At 40.8% G+C, this 25,163-nt stretch overlaps 1 protein-coding gene across 4 annotated transcripts; it reads left to right on the forward strand.

The window, feature by feature from the left end:
• The first annotated feature begins 213 nt into the window (after window positions 1-213).
• gpcpd1 (glycerophosphocholine phosphodiesterase 1) lies at window positions 214-24,944 on the forward strand. 4 transcript variants are annotated; one of them, XM_084083027.1, is made up of 21 exons: window positions 214-267; window positions 1,446-1,595; window positions 3,442-3,533; window positions 4,002-4,092; window positions 5,721-5,805; window positions 8,657-8,732; window positions 9,680-9,721; window positions 10,077-10,206; window positions 11,365-11,608; window positions 11,832-11,994; window positions 12,290-12,419; window positions 13,383-13,437; window positions 13,899-13,991; window positions 14,466-14,543; window positions 14,879-14,918; window positions 15,280-15,338; window positions 15,553-15,618; window positions 15,935-16,071; window positions 16,934-17,069; window positions 17,459-17,619; window positions 22,371-24,944. In XM_084083027.1, the coding sequence occupies exons 3-21, from the start codon at window positions 3,485-3,487 to the stop codon at window positions 22,561-22,563; spliced, it is 2,028 nt and encodes a 675-aa protein (XP_083939153.1). In that variant the 5' UTR covers window positions 214-267; window positions 1,446-1,595; window positions 3,442-3,484; the 3' UTR covers window positions 22,564-24,944. The 4 variants fall into 4 exon arrangements, with proteins under 4 accessions (XP_083939153.1, XP_083939152.1, XP_083939154.1 ...); XM_084083026.1 differs by lacking the exon at window positions 214-267 and adding an exon at window positions 1,248-1,362; XM_084083028.1 differs by lacking the exon at window positions 214-267 and adding an exon at window positions 20,418-20,467 and having other exon boundaries at window positions 1,260-1,595; window positions 22,371-22,550.
• The last annotated feature ends 219 nt before the right edge of the window (window positions 24,945-25,163 follow it).

Consider the following 25,163-nt stretch of genomic DNA (forward strand, 5'->3'; position numbering starts at 1 on the left):
ATGTAGTGTAGTAGAAGTAAAAGTACTGAAAATTGGAAATACTCAAGTAAAGTAAAAGAAATAACTCAAAATTGAACAGTACAGTACTTTAGTGACTATACACCACTGGTTGTAAACATCTTGATTTATTGTAGTGCTATTTTCGTTCTATAACCATTATGACGTCATGATGTCAACAACACACTCCCTCCCAGGCTCCTCCCACTGCGCGGGGTAACTGTCAAAACAAATCATTATTTCTTCATCCGATGGATCGTTAAGATCAAGGTAACGTTTCTTGATCAACTTTTTGTTCACAGCCATGTTGTATCATTATTCCACATGTACGTTTCTCTCATGATAATAATGCTCAGCTGACGCATGGTAGCAGTATGCTCATTGTTAGCACTAGCGACACACGATCGATGTTAGACTGAAATGGGTGGCCTATCGAATTATGTTACTCCGGTTTTACATAATGACTGCAGAGTCAGTGCAGACAGTTATTGTACTTAATACAACCTCAAAACACCAAATATATGTTTTTAGGTGAATGACTTTATAGTTTATTTCGATACCGTTTTTTTCAGTGAGACATTACAAGAATATTTTGTTTCTTTTTTGGCCTATCCTTATTTTGTTACAAGAAAGAAGAATGTGAAGAACCTAACAAACATAAATAACAAACAAAACAAAAGATAAATCCATAATGCACATAAGTAGATCCCTAGTCTATCAATCCTACATTTGATCACATCAACACATGTGGTCAATCAATGCATCAATCATTTCATTCGGTATTTGTCTAGTATAAACTATTTGAACCTTTAAAAAAAATAATTGCATTAAATTAAACGTCTTAATAGTCTCAAGCAAGCCATTCCACAGCTTCACACCACGAACAGAAATACACGTACCTTTCAAAGTAGTACTAACTCTTAGTTGTTTTAAGTTTAGTTCCCCCCTGTCCCCTCTCAACTCACACCTATCATTCCTATCCTTAAACTTTGTTTGCATGTTGCCACTTTCCAGGAAGCAGTTTATGTCTGGCTTAAGTTGCTTTATAAATGATGTGTCACTTACTTGCAATGTGCAACCATAAGCTTAAGTTTATAGTTACAGGCGTGCGACACAGGGGCCGCACTGGATCAAATCCAACAGTCTGTCATCGCACGTTACAGCGATACCCTCCCCCTGAAGTAACAGTATTATATAGGTCAACGCTTTCGGTGTAACAGTAGTATTACAGCACGCCTTTATGTGATCCGGTGCAGGGCGGTTATGAAGCCAGCGTCAAAACTACAGCAACGGGCGAACAAAACCAGCCATCATCGCATCGTTCCAGATCGTCGTAGCTACTCTGTCGGGATCCCCTGAAAACGGGTTAGGGTTAGCTAATGTTAAAACGTGACGTTATGATCGATTCGTGACAAGTTTAAATAATTGAAATGACTCTTTAACCGCAGGACAACAATGGCTGGTGGTGGAGCGACTAGTGAGCGTCGTGTGCACTCGGACTGTTGTCTGTCAGCAGGATCATCATAAAGCCAAGCCAGGCTTCACAGAGCCAGCAGATCAGAGGAGCCACATCATCATCACCGCCGAGGGACACAGAGGTAAATAAATGTTCATCTCAACTCAGCTCAAGTAGAAATATATAAATCCATACATGTAATCTAAACGTGATTTTAAATAAGTGCAAAAAAAAGGGTCCCCATAAAGTGATCATCCACCAAAAACGCATTGCTTTAGCCCTAGTCCAGCTTTTAAATGTAGGCCTAAAAAGGATATCAAACATTATTATTATTATTATTTTTTAAATGGGGTTGCTTTATTTTATTTGATTGTTTTGTATTTGTCTTTGCTTTCGTGTTGTCTTTTTCTTTTTTTATGCTTTGAACTTGTGACCTTTGCCTTTGTCTTTTTTTCATTGCTTCATTTTGAAAAGAAAAAAATCAATACAAATATTTGAAACGACATATTAACAAATTCTATAGCTGTGAATACAATAATATACTAAAATAGGCACTGCATTCTGACCTGTGTTACACTGTTCTTGTCAGTTGTAGTTTTAACTGTAAATTCCTTGAATGTGCATTTGCTGAAATTTGTCAAAGAAAATAACATGCTCATTGTGACAGACAAAGAAGTTAAGAACTTTGAGTATTATTTCCTATAATCAAGTAAATGTCATGCCTGATTATGCTGTAAACAGCAAACACTTCAACCAAGTGTTGTTGCAAAACTTCAACCACAATTGTGAGTGCAGCTTGCAGTGGTGTACAGTAACTAAATACATTTACTCAAGTACTGTACTTCAGTACAATTTTGAGGTATTTTTTACTTTCTTCTGTATTTACAATTTTCAATACTTTTACTTCTACACCACAACATCTCAGAGGAAAATATTGTACTTTTACTCCACTACAATTATATGAAAACTTTAGTTACTATTTACTTTGTAGATTTTGATTATTATTACAACACACACTAACCACAGCCCTATACATATTTCGGCCATTTGAAAATAGCAGATCTACAAGCTCACAATGTGTCGCATCAAGCTTGGGACTTCTTGAGTACTTCTTCCATCACTGGTAGCTTTGCTACTGTATTACCACTGACAGATATAAAGTTAGGTTTTTGCACATCATGACCGTTTGACCTTAGTAAAAGCAGCTCTTCCAGACGTAATTAACATTTAAAAAAAAAAGGTTTTGTCGGACAATAACTGTTACAAATGTTTTCACTCACCCTCACGTCATATGGATATTTGATAGGTTGCCATAGTTACCCACTGAATATTGGCACTCCATATATGGAGCTATCCGACATATCTATCTAGCCTATCTAAGTCTGACATCACAAACTCCATATTTGGGCGTGATTGATCTAAGAGCTCCATATATGGAGCGGGCAGAGACATCCATTGCTGACATCATGTAAAACTCCATGTACGGATATGGCTGCCACTGCCTCATCGTGACATCAGTGAAATGTCACGAGCCTCCAGCCAAGCACTATATAAAGGGTGACCGTCACTCTTAAAGGCAGATGCAAGCAGTATTTCCTCCACGCCTCGATTTTCTCCAAGACGCGACTTCTCAAGACTATATTCGCAGTCAACCTTCAAGTCCCTTGACCAGCTCTCACCCGAGATACTCCAGCACCTTAGGATCAGGATATTTGGCCTTACAACCCAGATATCTCTGCATTATACAGGGACATCCGATCCAATCTTGTCAATCAGCAGGGTTCAACATCCCGGTTAAGTTCTTACCCGGACTCCACTGCGGTGGGTCCTAGACTCGGACAACCAGTCCCTTTGAGTAGTGTTTTATAATAATCTTTTGGCACACACCACCACCACACAGCCGCTGACCGTTGATGCAGAAAGATTGCAAGTCATTATTGCTTAGGGAATTGAGTTGACATTGGAATGCTTTCTTTTCTCTCCCCCAGCTTGTTTGACCATAAATCGATCTGAAAACATCCTGTGGCCATTATGGAAACCTGTCAACTCACTCTAGTTGTGAGAGGAGACACAATACCAGGTATGACAAGTATTAACAAAAGTACTTAGCCGCAAGCAACTTGGACGCAGATGGCATCTAAGTTGCTTGCAGCTACTTTATACTTAGTCGTACAACTAACTAAGTACAAAGTGGATTTTAGATTTTTGTATTAGATTAGATTTTATGTGAAGTTTTATATTGTAATCAGCAGAATAATTCAGTGTTTTTAATGCCACCTGTCTTTTAACATCTGTGATCATGCTGAAAAAACAAACTATTTAAGACTCATCTTTGCAATTAAGACTGAACTTGTACTTGCCTAATGAAGGAAATTAGATTAAGATTGTATAGTCACCAACCAAATGAAGTAATCTTGGGACATGCAAGTTTATGCGTCTAAGGAACATTTTCAAGCAGTTTTTTGAAATTGCACTGGTTAGTCATATGATTAACTTTTGTCCAGTTTATTGTGCAGCGTAACAAGTAGAATGGTGTGGACTTTTGTAGGTGAGGTGATTGCTGTGGTGGGTAGCTGTGGAGCCCTTGGCAGCTGGTGCCATGCGAGAGCTGTGCCTTTGCAGCCTGTTGGTGATGCAGGGTAAGTGAAACATTACGATTAATTAATGTGAGCCTCTTGGGTATAATTTGCTCTTTAGATATTACCATGTTTATACTTTTTTAACTTGAAAAAGAAAGAAGCAAGCACTCATCAGACGCGTCGTTCAAAGTACAAAAAGTAACAGGTGCACGGTTCAGGCAGAAACAGTTTCTTTGAAAAGACTACCAGCACTCACTTTAATCCATTTAGGATCTTGTTTTTATTGAGGTCTTATCGCCCCCAGCAGCACTCATTTACCGGACGTTTCGCCCTCACAGGCCTTCGGTAAATGAGTGCTTCTTGGGGCGATAAGACAAGATCCTAAATGGATGAAAGTGAGTGCTGGTAGTCATTTCAAATATACTTTTTTTCTTGCCAGTGTTACTACTGTACATGTAATTGTGTGTTGTCAACATTGAAAAGAACAATAAAGCATGCACACCCACTCACTAAAAACCAGGTGCTGGGCCGAGTTCAGAATCCATAAAGAAAAATAGGGTCCGCACACTGGATCATGCTCCAATGTTTAAAAGTTTTATTTTGGTTCCTTCACACCATGACGGTGAACGTCATATATCTGGGTGATGAAGAGCCTATCGGCTCTTCATCACCCAGATATATGAAGTACACACACAGGTTCTGTGTTGTGCTTGTAGGTGCTTGTGTGTTTACTTCAGTGTCTAATGAAGAGCCGATGGGCTCGAAACGTTACGTCCAATGGCCTAAAGGTCAAGGAACCAAAATAAAACTTTTAAGCTGTAGAGCATGATCTAGTGCGTTGTCAACATTGGCCACATAGTTTCCATAACCCTTGACCATTATGTCCCCATAGCTTCATTTTTCAGATGTTGTGTTTACATGTTGGGCTTAATCAATTAACACTACAGAATATACCTGAACAATTTTGTTTCCTAAAACTCACTGTATTGATAAAATTCCTCGTTGTACTAAAAGTTCCAGTTCAAAATGCAGTGCTTGTGTGAATAACTATTTTCCAGGGTTATTGATACACAGATTTAGGAATTTGAATAGTTTGTATTAGAGTAATACAGTAATGTTTGGTAAAATAAACAGCATGGTATCTTTCAAAAGGGGGATTTTTACTTATACCTAGCAACTTTAAAGTCTCATAGAATGTTTTTCCACCGAATCAACATGAATGGCACTGAATTAAGTTTTAAAATGTAGGCTAAATATAACTAAATATACGCTACATACGGACACAACATAAATGAAGATGGGGCAATCTCTGCTTATGGCTTGAAGTCAAAATTAGGCTGGTAACAAAAGGCGATGTACTGCACAGAACCTACTTTTTCTGTTTATTGTGACCCTGACTTTATTTGGCCAAATTTGTCAGCCAATATAGGACTTTTAAACAATATTTAAATAAGTGTTTGTCAAAGAAAAGAATCTGTTACTTGTGACGGACAAAAAAAGTTAACTTGAATGTAAATGTCTTGCCTCCGATATATATTTTTAAATTCTTTCCCCAAACGAAAGATATTTTGAGTATCCTGCGTGTGTTCTGTACTGTTGGTGTTTGTTCTAAATGAAATACATACAGGACGAGATCAGTGACTCATTCTGGCTCTCATTTACAAAATGTTGGTTGTTTTCTCCAACAGTGCCACGTGGAGTAAAACTATCACTGTTCCCAGGGGAGCCGTGTCAAATTACCGTTATTTCAAGGGTTTCTTCCTGGCATCAAAGGTGAGCGAAATTTATAGTGTCACAACCTAGCAAAAGTATAGTTTTTTTTTTCTTTCCCGAAGCTAAAATCCTTATCTAGTGGCATTTTATGGTGCTGTTGAAGTCACTCTGTCATTTGTACTATTGATGTGTGTAGATTGTGATTGTTCCTTTTCATCTCATTAGCAAGGAGGAGCAGGTTTTACTAGACTGTTTGTTTTGTACACTGTTATGGTTGTTTTCTTGCCATGGAAGATTTGCATATACTGTATTAGAAGGCAATTCTACTTGGCCGCTCCTATTAGGGCTGGGCTATATGGACAAAATCAAATATCACAATATTTTGACCAAATATCTTCTATTGTTATTTTGGGAATGACTAATGTTGCTTTCACAAAATACTTACACAATGAGCTTTTTGATAAATAATCATCAGTAATGCGAATGTAATAACTAAGTGGGTAAAGGCAAATCATTGAACAGCTAGAACGTAAGTTCAGAAAATTACATTACTATTAATGTAATACATTCTTTAAAACCAGGAAAAGACAACACTTTTGCCATATGATATTATCATGATATTACAATATCCAAAATCTCAGACGATATCTAGTCTCATATATCATATATATATCATATATTATATCATATATCGATATAATATTGATAAGCTGCCCAGCCCTAGTTCACATGGTCTTTGCATCGCATTCCCTACATTTGTGTGTATCCTTCTTGGAAATGAACCCATGTCACTCTATGCAATCCTGGGCTGGCTGCCAGCTGGCCTGCTCTAATCTTAGCACGTGAGCTTCTCCCATGTGTACCAGGGAGAAAGCTACAGCAAGAATACACACTCGCATAACCAACACATACCGGGGATAGAATATCTCTTCTAGAGCAAGAGGTAGAAGAGATACAGTCTATCAGAGTGAGAGAGCGTGATAAGAGAGGAAACTTGGCAGGCAGACTGGTAACGGCTAGCGTTTTCCTCGAGTGTTGTTGTTGTTGCCTTGAGGACATGCTGACTTTGCTTAAGTCTGGTTCTGGGTTTGTTTTCCGTCTCATTCATGGGTGGAGCTGACACCATGATGGATAAGGAAGCAGTACTCTCTCCATGTACATGTTTGAACATGTTGTACATGTTGGTTTCTGTTTTTCTTTTTTCTTAGGGCTCCTAAAGCCTGTATTGGTCTCATTTCATTTTACTGGCCTACTTTTCAAAAGCTCTCTGTCGATGGTGTCACGTGCCGAACATAGCGGATCTACAAGATGTGACATGTGAGGTTGTAGATTGGCTATTTTCCTCACGCGACACATCATTTAGTGAAATATAAATCAGGTGTGCTTTTGGGGATTTTCTTTTTCTTTTTTTTGCCCCCATGGAGTAAAGGCTTAGTTGCAATCATTCACTACTTTATAAAGGCAAGTGCCAAACCCATTCATTCACTCAAAAATACTCAGTGGTTCACAATCCTAGTCCAGGCCCTGAGATTGTACAGACCTACAGTATATGCTGGAAGAAAATAAAGTTTGATAATCAATGTGTTCACACATAAAGGGCAACATAGAATGTAATTGAAGCCATGATTCCAACTTTATCCTTGATTGTAACTAACACTAATTCGCTTTCCAGGTTTCAACCTGCATTTCATCCTGGTGATGGCTCTATCGCAATACAGTAAATCTATTGCCAATGAATATGATATGTACAGTCTATCAACAATGTATAATGGTGGATATTTTCACAGTCTATTAACAGTCTATGAACCCTGAGTATATGAATGAATATACTGTATAGTCTATCGGCAATGAATACAGATGGGTGACAAATTAAAGGAAAAACCAACAGAGTTTCTTTGTAAGGTGTTGGGCCACCACAAGCCGCCAGAACAGCTTCATTGCGCCGTGGCACAGATCCTACAAGTCTGTGGAACTTAACTGGACATATTCCCTAATTTGGTGTTTTGATGATAGTGTCTAACACCTTGGTCCAAAAAATTCCCATAGGTGTTCAATTGGGTTGAGATCTGGTGACTGCGAAGGCCATAGCATATGATTCAGATCATTTTCATACTTGTCAAAACCATTCAGTCACTCCTCATGCCCTGTGGATTAGGACAGTGTCATTCGGGCAGAGACCATGATGGGAGTCATCAGGATATAAATATTTAATCCTAGGATAAAGGTGATCACTCAGAATGACTTTGTCATTCCCCGCATATTGCCCCCCCCCTGTCCCCGTCATGCCCCCAGCATATTAGATCCACATAATAGAGCCCTCACCGTTGGGGTCAAGCATTCACGCCTGTGTACACAACACAGGCACTCGCCCACTTGTGGAGATTGCAGAATAAGGTGACCGATGTCTCATCTGATCATATGGCTTTTCTTTCCACATCTCTGTAGACCAGCTTCCAGTACCTATGTTTTTTGCACCGGGCTTTGTGTACTGACAACCCTACTTTAACATCCCTCTCTGTCGACAGACTTTTCTTGCTGACACAGTCCGACCCTGAGCACATCCTGCATTGACTGATGTCTTTCTCCCATAGATCGTAATGCAGATGTCACAGTAGTCACAGTTCCTATAGAAATACTAGCCAGTTGAACAGTCTTTGTCACTGAAGCTCTTGCCATCTGTGGCCCAATAATAAACCATCTTTCTTTCAGTCACTTAGATCCTTTCCTCTTAACATCTTGATATTTGTATGCATACCACAGATAGGCTGTGCATCATGCAGTTGTACAAGCATCTGCCTTTATGTTTCTCCACTCATTTTATTCAATTTTTTCCTTTAATTTGTCACGTGTCTATATGAATGAATACATGTACAATGCATATATATGAATATATAAATATTGGAATTTCCAGAGTTCTGGTGGTCCCTGTCAAGTGATAGTCAATAAGTGGGAGACCCATCAGCAACCGCGCACTCTGCGCCCGACAGGTACCAACACAAGAAAGACAATCATATTGTTGGGTTCGATAACGTTGCTCCACACAGATACAACCTCCCCTTGTTGGGCACTCATTCATTCTCATCTCTCTCGCGATGTTGCTCATAAACCACTGATGGCAAAGTTTATTTGGGGAATAGGTACATCTGAGCTTCAGCTTCAGTTCTTTAAAGGGCTTGATGTATACTTTGTCGAGCATGGTGTCACATACCGAAAATAGCTGATCTACAAGCTCTCAACACGTTGTGCGTGTTGAGCTTGTAGATCGCCAATGCAACTCAGAAGTTGCCCGTATGCCGGATTTACACTATGTTTAGGGCGCACTCTCTACTGTGGGAGCTTTGGCGAGGTGTGGTTTTGTTGGGGGGGGGGGGGGGGGGGGCGGGGGCTTTGTTGTTAAAGCTGGAACAATCTAGAGTCATACAGGAAACACTATTGTAAATACAGGCGGATCCCTCTGGTGAACACTATTGTGTTTAGGACTCCCACTGACAAAGGTTCTTTAGAAACACAGCTTGATAGGAACAAAATAACATGCAGTGCGTAGACATGTCCCCTACCCTGCGTGTTGTCCCCTCTCACCCTGGACCCTGTCACCCCATCCCTTTTTTTTACCCCCTTCTAACAAGTCCCTCAGAGGACCTTGTGTCTTACGACTTGTATTTTAGTTGTTTCTGCAAGTTAGCCAGCAGATGCTTTTCTTTTCTTTTAGAATTCAAACCTGTTGCAATTAGTAGACTCTTTAATCTGCTCTATGGAGAAGAGCTTGCTTTTGAATCTGAATAGTGTATATCAGAATTCAATGGGTGACGCTTAAAGAAATGCCATCAACCACTAAAACAAATATGGCAAATAAATTCAAATTCAGATCCACAAGTTTTAGTGGTTGTTTAAGTGTCTACTAAGAGTCTTCTAATATATTTTTCCTCCTTTGCAGAGGCACTCTTGGATGTTGATGATGGCCAGTTTGGAGTTCACAGTAAGTTGAAGAATACACTGTTAAATCTACCACTGTCATTTACTGTATGAGTCTTGGAAGTCCCTTAGAACCACTGTCTTGATTAATGCCCCATAAGTTATCAATACTGTAAGCAGCACATTACGTGTCTTCAAAGTTACTTGGTCATGCTCTGGGAGATTGAAATCCATACCAATGACCTCTTAGAGACTTACCGGTAAGCATTTAGGATTCATGAGGTTTCATGGTCACTGTTCTAGCCTGTCCTTTCTTATTGTCGTCAGTGTGGCCAGATGCATGGGTAGAGCTCAAGGGAGCTATTGGGTGTCTTAGTTCTCACCATGCCTTTTCTCCCTGTACTCCGCCCTCCCTGCAGATGGTGTAGATTGTATAGACGCTGGGTGGCTGACATGCCAGACAGAGATTCGTCTACGTCTGCACCATTCCAATACCAAAAAGTCTCCAGTATCCATCACCAAGAAGAAATACAAGAAGTCTCGCTTCAGGTAAGCAGGGATGGAATTCAACACCACCACTCTCTGAAGGTCCCGGCTGAAAGGGACAGTTGTAATTGAGCAGAACTAATTAATGAGCAGCCTAAATGGTGTCGCACTCCATGAGCAGTGACTGAAGGGTGCCATTTTGGCATTTCGGTGGACACCAAAGGTTGTGGAATATCTGCCCACGGTTATGCTTTTCAAAGGTCAATTTCTCTAGTGGAAGAAGTTTATGAACTTATGAAGTCAAGATGATCTTGAAACATCTTAAAAGTGGGTGGAGAGTAATTTTTCCAAAACAGCAGAATACATTTCTGGGCAAGTATGTTATAATAATTAACAATCTATATATTTTTGGACCAATACTGATTTTGTAAATAAGTTATCGAATTTCAGAAACATTTTAGCTTTTCACAGTACCAAAATATGGGTAAAAATGTTCCATAGTTAATTTTACATATAGGACAGTTTAATGAGTTATCTTTAGAAATGTTATGCATTTTTATTGGAGTTGGATAATATTTATCCCTTTTGAGTTCATTTTGAGATTTCAGAGGACATTGTTTGGTGTTATACACTTCAGACCTCACCATAGCTAAATAAAAAATAGAGGAAAAATGTTTATGATCTTAAATCCTACTTTAGTGAAATTACATTTTTTAGCGGCGCTGGCGCCGCTCTATACATAGTATAGAGCGGTCCTGCTCTATACCTGGCTTTTCCGTCAACGTTCTGATTGGCCAGGTCTGTCAACGTTCTGATTGGTCAGGCCCGCCAAGGTTCTGATTGGTCAGGTCCGTCAACGTTCTGATTGGTCAGGCCCGTCGAGGTTCTGATTGGTCAGACACGTCAATGCTCTGATTGGTCAGACACGTCAACGCTCTGATTGGTCAGACACGTCAACAAAGTGATTGGTCAAGCTTCACGTGACACGTGGCTATAAACACATTATAAACACATATCGATGACAAAATGTATCAAAGGCGCCGCTACCTTCACACAAGGTGTGATTTTTTTTATTACAAAGTCCCCTAATCACCCCACATACTTATTTATTTGGCTGACTGTTTATTGGATAACATTCATATATTGGGAAAAGTCTAAATGATATAATTATGTTAAAATCCTGGTATTTCAGATTGGATTTGATTTGCTTTTCCTTCCCAGGATTAGGCTGCAGTGGGAGGGCTTCGAGGAGGAGGGGGAAGATGAGGAAGAGGAGCTGCCCCACCCTCCATCCTGGCACAAGATTTCCACCACGCTACAGACCAGCATGATCAGTAAAGGCGGCTACAAGTCGCGGCACTTCCAGCCTGAGGACGGATACGCCCTGGAGGCTTCCCAGTGGATGGAGTACAGCATCCACACCATGAACCCAGACAACCTGGAGCTCACTTTCGAGTTCTTTGAGGTAACTTCATCTGATCCACAAGTGTCTATAAATAACCTACAACCTGAATCAAGAGACTTGGGTTGAAGCCAGGAATCATTAAAATGGTTAAAAGTTGTTTTGGGGGCAAGCTGGTAGCTGAACACATGACAATGCCCAAGACAAAATATGAGACTTCACCTAGTTTATCTGGGCAGATGTGCACCTGTTCAACATTGCGCTAATCTCATGTCTATATCTCCAGGAGGACATGGGTGAACATGTGGTCCTGGGGGACACCTTCCCAGGGCATGTGGGTACTGCCATTCTCCTCTCCTCTACCTTCCTAGAGAGTGGCAAGGACATTGGAGTAGCCACGCTTCCCATCATGGGCCGAAATTCCAGACAGACCATCGGGAAAGTCAGAGGTGAAGTTTTGTAGGACAGTTCAATTGCATTGATCACCAACGATCAATATACTGTAACTATAACTCTAACTATCAATGTTGTACACAATGACCACTAACTATCATTGTTAGACAGTTCAGACACATGTTTCACTAATGACCACTAACAATCAGTGTAGTACAGTTCAGACACGTATTACTGGTATTATCCGGCTGCAGGTGAAATAAAAGTGACCCACTCAGCCTGTATTCAAAGGATGCCTTTTTTTATGAAGATATCGACCGAATAACGTGTTCACTTGTGTTTTCCTTCCAGTGGACTATCTGGTGATAAGGCCCATGCAGCGCCTTCAGTGTGACATGAGCACCTCCTTCACTAAATACTGGAAGAAGAGGAAAGCCCTGGATGTTGGCCACAGAGGAGCTGGCAGCACACACGCAGCCAAGTAAAGCATGAACACACTCACAGTGTCAAGCCTCATTTAAACTCTATCACCCTCCTGGCGTCCCTATTTTGGGCATGTCATTATAGGTGTTTTTTCTTTTTTTGTACAGCAGATCTATGAGCTCACAAGCTTGAGCTTGTAGATCTGCTATTGATACAACAAAGTATAAAATAGGGCTTAACCCATTTAGACCTGAGGCCCATTCTAAAAACGCCTTATAAATCCTGACCTAACTTTTCTGAAAAACTTCAAATATTTATTAAAAAATAAAAGAAAATGTATGCTGCTATATACTGTACATAGCAACAGGAACTCTAAAAGGGATTCCTGTCTTGAAAGGTATAGGTACAAATAGGGGTTCCCGCCCTAAATGGGTTAAATGGTTAAATGATGCTTTATGCCTTGATGTTATGAGAGATGTTCATCATTGACAAAAAGGTATATTGTCAGATAGAATGTACACCAAAGAATCAACTTTTATCATCGCATCACAGTGGTTTTACAGGTGTGAAGAAGAGGGTGACATTTTCAGGAAAGTGAAGAAGAGTAGAGCAAGGAAAGCAAGCATAGAAGCAGGTCAAATAATCACATTTTCCTATGAATAGAGTGGGGAAAAATGCATAAAGATTTGACCTGTGTAGTAACACGTATATGTACATGAGGTTAAAAATAGCAGCAGATGTGTACTTGAGGTTCAAAGAACAGTAACAGTTATAGAACATTGGCCTTTGTGCAAGTGGTCTCACGTGCAGGTAAGACATACAGTAAAGGAAATGAGTCCACGTGAAGGAAGGTCGGTGTGTTCTGTACAGACACAAATGCATGCCTATACTTTGCAACCAAATCCCACCATAAAGTAAACTCACACAGTGTGAATCTGATAGTTAAGTTGTCCTGTGCTTATTACCTGATGTATGTTGTTATATTCATGTACGTGTATTGTTCAATTTCTGTTTTTTACAGGCACCACAAAGTCAGGGAGAACACCGTAGCCTCATTCAAAAGCGCTGCCAAACATGTAAGTTAGCCACTTAAGCCCTATTTCATACTTTGTTGATGATTTTGTCGCGCTGAGAAAATCGCCCATCTACGCACATTGTGAGCTTGTAGATCCGCTATTTTTTAAAGAAAAAAAGTTATCATTACAATTTATTTTTGCCTAAATTAGGGACACCAGGTTGAATTTAGTCATAGATCCTTCATAATGATGGCCCATTCCACGCCTTGTCAATCGTACAAAATGTTCCAAACTTCCGGTCTCCCAAGTGGGCACGGTCACAGCCAGGTCTAGAACAAAGATCATTTCCTCCTGATTGGTCTGTCTGACCCATGTGACAATACATCACAAATCAATCGAAGCTGGGTAGTCTTGGTTCCATGATCCTATCGTCCTTGATCGGATTAACCTACGTGACACCACCTCCCCCCATGCCATTCCTTTGTTTCTATGGTCGTGATGTTGTATTTGTGTTCCTGCAGGGTGCTGCCTATGTAGAGTTTGATGTTCACCTCTCCAAGGATTTCGTCCCCATCGTTTACCATGATCTGACCTGCTGTATCTCCACCAGGAAGGTAATAATTCATGGACTTGAGACTGAGAGACGTCTTTAGATTTTGAAGTGCATTTCAAACAACTGGATAGGCCAAAAATCTGATTTGGTATCAAGGGGTTTATCGGTGACACCGTCCTTGTCTCTGCATCAGTACACACAATCTAATATAACCAGAACATTGTACATCTTATCTCCCCGTCTGCCAGGCTCACAGATAAACATTAAAATGGCCAAACAAAGACAAATTATTATAAAAACAGCTGAGTCATGAAGTCGCATAAAACGATTGCAATATGAGGCTGTAGGTCTGTCTGTCAGCTGCTCAACTATGCAAACCTCTAGGTTTCCTCGTCTAGAAAAGCAACCACCATGCAAAACAATCCTTTTAGAACGGATGTAGAAATTTTGCAAATGAAACCACAAGACAGTATGACGGTGTGTGGTTTCTGTTGCAAACCCCAGTGTTATTGTTTCCTTTTTTACTCTGTGACAGAAAAACGACAAGACTTCTCTGGAGCTGATTGAGGTGCCAGTGAAAGACCTGACCTTTGACCAGCTGCAACTTTTGAAGGTAATGTGATGGCACTGTTTATGCATAGATATGTAGCTCAAAGTGGTAGTAAGAGACCTGACAGTTGACCAGCTACAGCTTTTGAAGGTGATTGAATGAATGAATGAATAATGATATTGTGATAACACCTTTTCTACTTAACATACGTACAGTATGTAAGTAGAAATATCTCTGTCTTAGTTAACTGGTAGAAATGTTGTCTTATGCATTGGAGACCTGGGTTTGAATCCCAAGCAGGACATACCTTTCGGCTTATAAAAGAATGTGTACAAAACATTAACAATATAGTAAACTCCAAGGTATTGAGTACCATTCAATGTTGATTTGTTTTCCAGCTCGTCCATGCCACTGCCATCAAAGTGAACGATCCCAAAGGTACGCAAACTGTTCTTCCCGTCTCTCTGCCACAGAAGTTAATAAGATTAGATTCTCATTTCTGAGATTTATACCTAATTGTACGACGGTGGCACTTTGCTGATCGCCACCGTCGTGCAACGGCGTATAAATGAAGCATTATGATAAGCCATTGCACCGCTGTTGCAGCAGGGGCTTTGATTTACCTCTAGGCTTGTTGCACATGCTTTCGAGCTGTGGGCTTGTAGGATCAAAAGAATGGCTCGAATCCAGGCCTTTTGTTCTGATGAAAGATGGCAATCCTCAGCCATTGCTTTCATCACTATAAAGCTTGTGTGTGTGTTGACTTAAAGTCTCTGGGAATCAACTGTTTGTCCTTCAGATCTGCTGGATGACGAAGATGAAGTTGATGAACATCAGCCCTTCCCCTCACTCTCACAGGTAAATAACTGCTTCATGGCACGCTACTTAAGGAAATGATTTGATTGTTATGCATCAAGCTTCGCTTTTGCTCTCACAACGACCATTAAATAATCTAAGAGACGTGTACATTCATAACGTAATAGTTCCTCAGCTGGTCATTGTAGCTGGTAGACTGGTTCTATTCCCGGTTCCTACAACACTGTATTATTATTATTACATTTCTGTTTTCTAGATCTTCGAAGCTGTTCCTGAGCATGTTGGCTTCAACATCGAACTCAAGTGGATTTGCCAAATGAAGGTCGGTTCTGCCTGTCAGGACCTTGAGGGTCAAATCAATGACGATTAGTGTGTTTTTACTACTATTTTACTCAGAGAATGGATATAAATGTGTTGTGATCAATACTGAGGATTTGATAGTCCCTGTACTGCATTATCTAGAAAAGAAATATACTGATACTTCATGTGTTAATTGTGAGTTTTATTTTTATTTCAAAATGTCATTGGAGGATAAACCCCATGAGATGCATCATCTCGTTTTCAAGGGGGTCCTCAAATTTAAGCTATGGGGTTACTCTGCTTTGTCCTTAATAGAGATGACCTTTTTGTATTGACAGGATGAGACGTGGGACGGCAATCTGCCATCCTACTTCAACATGAACAGTTTCCTGGACGTCATCTTGTCATGTGTTCTGCAGAAAGCGGGCAAGAGACGCATTTTGTTCTCTTGCTTCGACCCGGATATCTGCACCATGTAAGCGCTTTGGGCTACCTTGTCATGTGCCTCCACCATTAGATTATGTTGTGTGGGAACAGAGCATGTTTATGCCCTGGTCAGTTTGCACAAATGTTCTTTTTCACGGTGCTGCCTGCTGCTGCTCGTGGTGATTATCACTCCCCAGTAGGAAGGTTTTGCTGACTCTGCAGAGCCTTTTGGGAGGGAAAAACTTTAATTCTTCATGTTAACCAGACGCAATCATTTTTTTTCTGATAAAGCCAGCTTGCCTTAGAGGATGTATTTCCATGTCACTCCCTACAACCTTTTAGATTGTGAAGTTTAAGTTAAGTGACTCCTGTTACACCAAGTTAACTAAGTTTGCTATTGTTCATACAGTATATCCCATACATGCACACAGCAGCCATGGGCATTTAACCCATTAAGACCTGGAACGCATCTGTGTCACTTTTTGATTTGAGCTAAAAAGCATTATTTTACACTTTGGCTATTTAAAAATAGCAGATCTACAAGCTCATAGTGCAGCACCGAGTGCCGCGCTATGAGCTTGTAGATCTGCTATTTTTGAAAAATCGTGAAAATGTGTGCACAGGGTTACCTCAAGTACGGTGTGCCTTCACCGGTTTAGGGTTTTAGTGACATATTTTGGGGTTCAATGGCAATTTGGCAGAATTGGTGACCACCTTAGGTGTTAACAACTCTCCAGTCCCCAGCACACAGCTGAAATACACCCTCCTGTTAGTTACTGATTGGCATGGCATCTCCAAATCTAAAGACTACTTTTGTACGTTCATTTCGTCATTTGACTGTGTGCCCAGCGTTGGGTCACACAAAACAAACTCTGTCATGGTCATTGAAGTCCTGTCCTCTTCCCCCTTAGGGTGCGTCAGAAGCAGAACAAATACCCCATCCTCTTCCTGACCCAGGGTATCACAGACCTCTATCCCGAGATGATGGACATCCGCTGCCAAACTACCCAGATCGCCATGAGCTTTGCACAGAGCGAGAACATCTTGGTAAGCCGTACTGGCCCTAGCGGAGCAATTTATCTCTCTTTTTGACATTCAATGTGAGATTTTACACCCGTTGGCAACATACTGAAGTCTTCTGCCTGGCAAGCAAATACCAGTTTACAGCTTGTGTTCACATTTTCAACCCATGTTCATATTGATTTTTTGGGGGTGGCAGAGAGCTCACAGACAAAGCAAACACAGTCCCTGCCCCACAGTTTATCCATGACGTATCAAAGCACAATCAATAAGGATATTGATTGGATGGGTGGCGCTCATCTGTCCTTTTATTGATCATTCCTCTGCTCTTCTCTTCTCCCATCCACTCAAATCGCTGCTACTCATCCCATCGTGCTGTATTATATGATTCACTCTTCTTTTTCCTGTCCCTCCAGGGTATCAGTGCACACAGCGACGAGCTTCTGCAGAACCTGAGCTACATCCGTGAGGCCCAGTCCAAAGGCCTGGTGGTGTTCAGCTGGGGAGAGCACAACAACGACCACGAGACCAGGATGATGCTGAGAGAGCAGGGGATTGACGGGCTGATCTATGACACGTAGGTCAAAGCAGGTCGAGCGGAAACGCGTACAAGGCCTTTAAGACTTTAAGTCGTTAACCCGTTAAGACCACCGAGTGCCGCGCTATGAGCTTGTAGATATGCTATTTTTTTTAAATCGTGACAATTGGTGCAAATATATATTTTTTAAAGCGAACATTTTAACTACAATCTTTGCTTCTAGGGGATTCTACAAATTCTTCTAAATCCTAACAGTTTTATGATAAACTTATGTTGCTCTATCAGTGGTGCTCAAACTTTTTCATGTTAACCCCCAAAGTGATATGTAATTTGGCCGCAGACCCCCATCTCAAAATATTTTGTTCCAGGGACCCCCAGAAGCAAAGATTTGAGTTAAAAATGTTTGCTTTAAAAATATGTATATTCAAAGATTTGTTATTCAAATTTTCAAGATTGTTCAAAAATCAGATCTACAAGCTCATAACGCAGCACCTGGTGCCGACCTATGAGCTTGTATATCTGCTATTTTTGAATAGTCAAAGTATAAGATGATAGTTCAAGTGGTTACACAGATAGGTTCCCGGTTTTAATGGGTCAAGTGTGGATTCCTAACGGAGACATGAACACACCTTATATTATTAGGTGCCTTATTATACAGCTTTGTATTATTAGGTTCCTTATTATCAGTGCTGTAGTCTAGGTTTTTTCATACGGTATGCCATAATTATTCCCTCGCGCACGGCACGTGCACATATTTGTGCACGGTCACTGAATGAATTATTGTGGTTACACAGAGGGTATACTATTTTTTTTTTTATATTTCTGTTTGAGTACCGGTATACTGCGTATATAGCGTATACTGGTAGAACACACCACTGCTTATTATGTAACCTTATATTACCAGGTGCCCTTTACAGTTGAGGTTTGAAGGTCAGATCAATGCCATTTGTTAGATTAGGATAGATCTATGGACAGTCAAAGGTGAAGCATTATGTTTGACGTACAGTAAAGGAATATCGTTTGTTGGAACAAAGCCATTGGTGCGTTCTCCTCCCTTTTTTGTTGTATGTAAAGGTGCAGCTGTTTGAACAACAAAAAAAGCAGTAACCCAATTAATCCAATCGTAACCTGTTAGATCTAGCGTGTTGCTAGGACTGCCTGTCTGCCAAAAAACACATTCCATATCTTGCCATGCCTTTCAGCACCATTGCCACCGTGTCAGGTCAGTTAGATTTATAAGATGATAGCAGGGTGTGTTGTACCAAACAAGCTACACATTGAATATGACATTATGTGTTCAGAGGTTTGACACAGAGCAGTGGCATACAGACATGTTTGTTCCAATGTTCAATGCCAAAAACAACCACATTGTTGATCTTAGTTATTCAAACGACAATTAATCGTCAAGTACTATGATAGTGGCAGCGCTAGCAGTATGTTAATGTTCATTGGCAGCACACATTATGTGTTCAGGTGTTTGACACAGAGCAGTGGTACGGGTACAGCCGGTGCAGAACTCATGTGAAGCTCAGCACAAACACCACATCTGGGACGTCGGCTCCCTGTAGTTGAACTTTTGCATGGCGCGCTCTATGATGAAATTCCCTGGTACAACAAAAGTAAGAGTGTGTGTAAACAGGTTGTGAGGAAACCAGTTCTATTGTTTGCAGTAGAGATTAGTGATGTGATTTAAAATCGCATTGGATACTTTATTTCTCCAATAAATATGACGGAAACGTACAAATAAATCATACAACCTCTAGAAGTTGGTGTTACACCCCGCCCACCACCACCACCACCATTTTCCAGCAAACTAAAATGGCTATCTACTTACAATTTAAGCATTTTGACTCTGTTGCAAACCTATCCAGTCCTTACTCATCCTATTACTAATAATTAACTCTTTTAAAATGTAAAGGCCTATACTTATGCCGGCCATTGTTTGTTTGTATGTATGTGCCACTTCGGTTGTTAGAAGAACCTCGACCTACCGTTGTGCCAAGCAGGAAGCAATGCACACATCGTGTCCAATCTGTAGAGGTGTTTCACAAAACATAGGAATCTCAGCCCTGACTGAATATTTTGCCTGGGTGCCAACTCGAAGTAGTTATTGATTTAGTGCACCAGTTTACCACCCTCAAACTAGAGCCCTTGTAGTCTTAATAATGATGTGGCCTCCCTGTCCAATGGTGTGGCCTCCCTATCCAGCCGTGAACTAACAATAGTCAGTTACTGTGTCTGTGTGTGTGCAGTTTGGGAATGAAGCCACACAATCAGTCGTGAAGCCGCTCTGCACAGGCTGACTGTTTGTGGGCATGTTCCATGTTGACTGGTGTTGAGACAGTTTGCGCCTCATTTGGCGAAATGGAAATGGAGATCTTTATAAATATTTTTCACAGCAACAACACTGTGTCAGGGTATGTAATGAAAATGTAATATTACAGAGCTCTGAACTGACAGGCGTTTGGCATGGGCCACAGCAGTTGTTCAAGAACTGGGTTATTTTATTATCTAATATTGGAACATGTCACTGGACGATGGGTACATTTCTATAGCTGGCTCAGCAGAACGGATGCTTCCTCAAAGGAGCACTTTGTCTGCTCTGACCGTGTGACCGGAGCTGTTCATTCAGCCACCTCAGCGCTCTCTCTTCCCCATACCGTGAAACTGTGCTTGTGTGTGAGCTGTGACCTACATTTTTCTACCCCTGTCACAGAAAATTGGCCACAGGGATTAGGGAGTTATGCCACTGGTTCTCCGGTTCACCTACATTCGACATCTCAGAGGCGGTTGCACCATCTTCACGTTGTTGTCATAACTGTGCCTCTTTCTTTCAGAATTTGTGAATGCTTGGATCCATATTTTGACTCAAGTTCTCCAGATGCCCGTAATGTCTCTCTGGTTCCTGGTTGTGTCTTTATTGATTTGCTCACTCACCCACCGCCTTATGGTTGCTGTTGTTTTTCTGTGTTTTGCTTGGTTGTTTGTTTTTGCTTTGATGCCCTCTGCAAAACTACTGCCTGAAAGCACCACAGCTCGCCGCTTAACACTCAGCTGGAACAGAGAAGTGTTCCTTGACAATGATGCACAACGGTTGACTTCTCGCTGGTCTCAAACGTTGACTCCGCTGTCAAAGACAGCTTGCTTCCCTGTTGGTTCTTTGATGAGATTCTCACAGAAGTTGGATGTCAAACAGCGATTTGATTGGTCAACTGCCCTGTCTATCATTTTGGACTCTAGACGACACATGTCCCCTCCCCTCCTCCTTCCTGCTGGTTGATGCCTGTATGACTATGTGTTAAGCTCTTTATCCCTGCTTGTTATGCATGTGATAATTGCTTGCAGAAGTACAGAGTGAATGGCTTGACGAGCACACGAAACGGCTCAGACTAGACCTGCTTCCTTTAAAAAGGTCACCTTTTGACCTCAGGGTTGTAGCACTTTCCCTGAAGGCTAGCACCTCTGTGTTTTAGCGAGGAAATTGGATAGTGTGACACCGTGGTTTCACCAAAGAGGTGACACTTAACCATGTGTTATCTTTTAACTGCTTAATTTAAGTGGGCGGATGGTCTCGAATAACCCCCAGTATCTTCTAGAAAGCTGCATTTTGGCCTCATATTTCTAGCTATTCATTTGTCTGCATCTCGGAACAGGATGCCAATATGCCACATACCTGTTCTACTTTTTTTTTCTGGTTTGTGGAGGATGTGATTGGTCTCATCTCCCATTTGGATTTAATTTATGCAGTGACTGAAAGCTAGCTGCTGCCATTGGACATACTGCAGTTGTCATTAAAGGGACACTATCATGATTTTCTGCATTGTCTCTATTTGTTTTAGTGCTAACTAGCAACCATAACACAGTTTCTGAAATGCCATTGATGTTGAGCTGAAAAGTTAACCCCAGTAATGTTGCAGGAGTAAAATCTGTGAATGTGAAAACTACAACCCCTAATTACTGTCTTTCAGCTGCTATCCTTGGTGGCTGACCTGTGACATTGGTTTTGTTCATTGTATTTATGGTAAAATGTCGATTTTCACCCAAGAAAATATGAATCCCTTTAGTGCAATGCGGTCATAGACTGTAGTTATGGGCGTGGTTGCCCGTGAAATGCATCATGGGAATTTTTAGGAAGACCAAGAACTGCCGAAATAGACAGACAAGGGAAATTTCAGAATGAGTTGCCTCATAAATACTGTGGTTTCTATCGAATATATATATATATATAAGCTTCAACAATTACGTGAAATGCACATCAGAAGTGTGATGGTGTCTCTTTAATAAACCTTGGATGCATGAAGGAATGTGTTTTGTGCCCTTTTCAAGAGTAGCCTCTGTGATAGTTTGGAGTAGTGTTCATGTTTGAACAGCCTAATGATAATGTAGATTATCCATTTTTTGGGGGGATCTTATCCGAGTGATAAGGTTCCTTATTGAGTCGGAGCAAAACCAGTTTAACCAGTTGGATGAAATAACATTTTTCTGCCTACTCATTCATTATCGGATGTTGTTCTGCTGCATCTTGCATCGATACTGAATTATGGTTATTGTCATTTTTCTAGCCTAAACTTCATTTTGTCAGCTTAGTTGTGTTTGCTTCTTTTTGTACTGTACCAAGGCAATATCCCTGCAACAGGAGGGATAAGTTAAGTTAACGTTTTAAGCTTTGACACAGTCGGAAAGAGAGAATGATTGAAAGCCATGACAAAAGTTTGACTTTGACACCTCCGTGCACACGGTGACCACTGTGACTGATTTACCCCCCCTCTGTCTCTCTCCTGTTATTCAAGGATTTGTGAAGACCTGGGAGAGCAGCCCAACATCTTCAAAGTAGAGGAGCAGCACTCCCTACGGGAGGTGATCACAGAGGAGACCATGGAAACCTGCTCCTGCTACACCATCCCCTGCTCCACCACCCCATGCCCTACCTCCAAGGCTCGCGCGGGCAGCGCCGAGTCCGATTCCGGCCTCAGCTCCTCTTAAATCTTCTGCTCACTGCCATGACCTCATTCTTGCTCACTTTTTTTTTTCCAGTTGAAAATGCATCATTTTATGTATTTTATGCGCATAGCAGTAGATGACCGGATAGTGCGTTGACTAGAGTTTTTCCCGATACTGATGCCAGAAATGCCTCCGATACGGCATAAAATGCTGGCTCAGGTATTTGCGAGTACGCATGTCTATGCACCGATCAGATGTCACGTAATTTAACCAGATAATAGCTCATTATGCTACCCAGGCAAACAACACATGTGGTGCTAGCAGAGAGTGTAATGTCACTCTCAGAATGGCATTCATTCTCTGTATGTATATTTTCCATGTTGTACAAAGGGTTCATGTTGTACAAATGTACCTGATCCAGGCCATAACAACCATGATTTGTAATCAATTCAGAGCCATGGTTACACACACTGACATCGGATCGGTTGGCAAGTTAGAAGCGGTATCGGAACATCTCTAGCGACGGCCACATAATTGCAGGGTCCCTGGGATACGATTCCAGCAGGATATCTGTGTTGCATGTCGTTCCCCCTGTTTCTCTGCAGTCTAAACACGGGCAACCTACTAGGTGTGCATAGTTCAATTCAACCATGAAATGCCAAACTTCTGATGATGTACATTTACATCGTTTTCTTATAGCATCTATGAAATGTAATGCAGGGAAGTGAAATTGCTTGAGACAAGCTTTCAAATGCAATCAGTCTCATCCTCATCTATCCGATGAATAGTTTAGTTCAGAGGTTATGTACGACAATGTGTTGTTAACCACCAAATTGCAACATATGGCCGATATTGAGTAAGAGATCCAATGTTGAATGAAGTTTCGTGGCCTCCTGTTGTGATTTGATGATCCGAGTAGTGTAGTGACATACGCATGTACATCCTGTACTGTACACACACACAGTGTCATTACAATGTTTCGCAATCACTGCACAGCTCAACTAACAAAGCGAAAAAACTGCCTGGAAAAATAATCTGTAGAGCAAGACTTTTTTTTTTGTTAATACTTAACTACTGCCTCACGTCCATGCTGGAGGGCACCGAGGTTTTTGGTGGAAGAATAACCGATTGAGGACGAATGTCTTTTCTGAGTTAATGTGTGTGTACAGTACATGGGTTGAGGCTGGAGCTAGTAATTATTTTTGACTTTTTTCCTATCCTACCGTGCATGGCCAAAAAGCAATGACTATAACTTGAACCGGCGTTCACTCCACTCCCCCATACTGGGAAAGTTTGTAATTTTTATAGATGTATTTTGACCATTCATAATGTATCGTCTCTAAAATATCAATTTTATTTTTGTATATTTTGAAACGTGACGTACTTGTGTTATGTCCACTGCAGCAAAATGTGTCTACAGCTTCAGTTCTCACAAGTAGTCTGTAGTAGTTTTTTTTTTTCTCCAGAAAGTGGTGGAGTGATCGCCAAGTCGACATCGTGGCAGCCATGTGAATGTTTATACCATTTGTTTTATTTATTTTCATGTGTTATGAAACGGGCCTGTTTCAGGATCACATCATGTACTCAACATAATTGAAAAATGTCTACTCAAGGAATTCATAATCAAGGATAATTATTTTGCCATTTTATTTTATCTTTTAATGTTAAAGTGCTAAAATTGTATATTAATAGATTCTACAGTAGCACTTGATGTCATACTCATAACGTCTAATGCTGCAAGATTATTTTCCTCTTCTGTTTCCAACAGGATGTCATTTCTTTCCTGTATATAACCAATACTTTTAAGAGCAATATTTATTGTACTCAAACAGGAACGGCTAATGGGTGCTGTATTAAGAATTTGACTAAACCGGTCAGGACAATATCCAGCTTAATACCAGGGTTTTCATATGACTCCCTAAGGGACTAGATCATATGACTCCCAGTACAATGACACATCGCATGTTGCCATTAATGAAAGCTCACCTCTCAGTGGCTTGATGAACAGCATCTTAAAAGTCACCTACAATCTGAGCAGTGATTCTGTCTCACTTTTTGACTTTGACTCAAATAGACTGTTCAAAACGGCCCGTCTGTTTTCTCGGCACCGATAAATTCATACTCATGCACCACACTGGGGTTTTTATAGGTCATTCAGATGATTGAACGTGTCCTAGATTTAGGAACACGGCCAATCCTTTTAATAATTGTGTTATCGTGTACATTTATCTGATGGGTGGGTGCGAGTGGGTAAAGAATGTTTTCTCTGCGACAGAGTTGGTAAATGGTACCTCACAGCCTTAATGAGGAAAGACTATGTAATACGTTTCCATTTATTTCTCTTGCTGCTGCTGCTTTATTCTTCGACAATACCTCGATCAATTTATTTCACCAGACCAAAAGTTTTTCTTTTCTCTTCTGTTGAAGAACAAACACTTTGCTCGCTTTGCACTTTTCAGAATCACAACACCCATCATTTGACTTCCATTTGCTGTACGTTAAAATCATATTTTGGTCAAATATACATCTGGGAATATGCACATATACGTGATATACAGTATATTACAATGGTTCATCTGTAGATCATGCAAAGACGTCTGTAGATATGTATACTGCCTGTGTCTCCCATCTGAGAGCTGTAA

Source organism: Gymnoscopelus microlampas (assembly GCF_963454915.1).
Source record: "Gymnoscopelus microlampas genome assembly, chromosome: 16".
NCBI classification, from domain to species: Eukaryota; Metazoa; Chordata; class Actinopteri; order Myctophiformes; family Myctophidae; genus Gymnoscopelus; species Gymnoscopelus microlampas.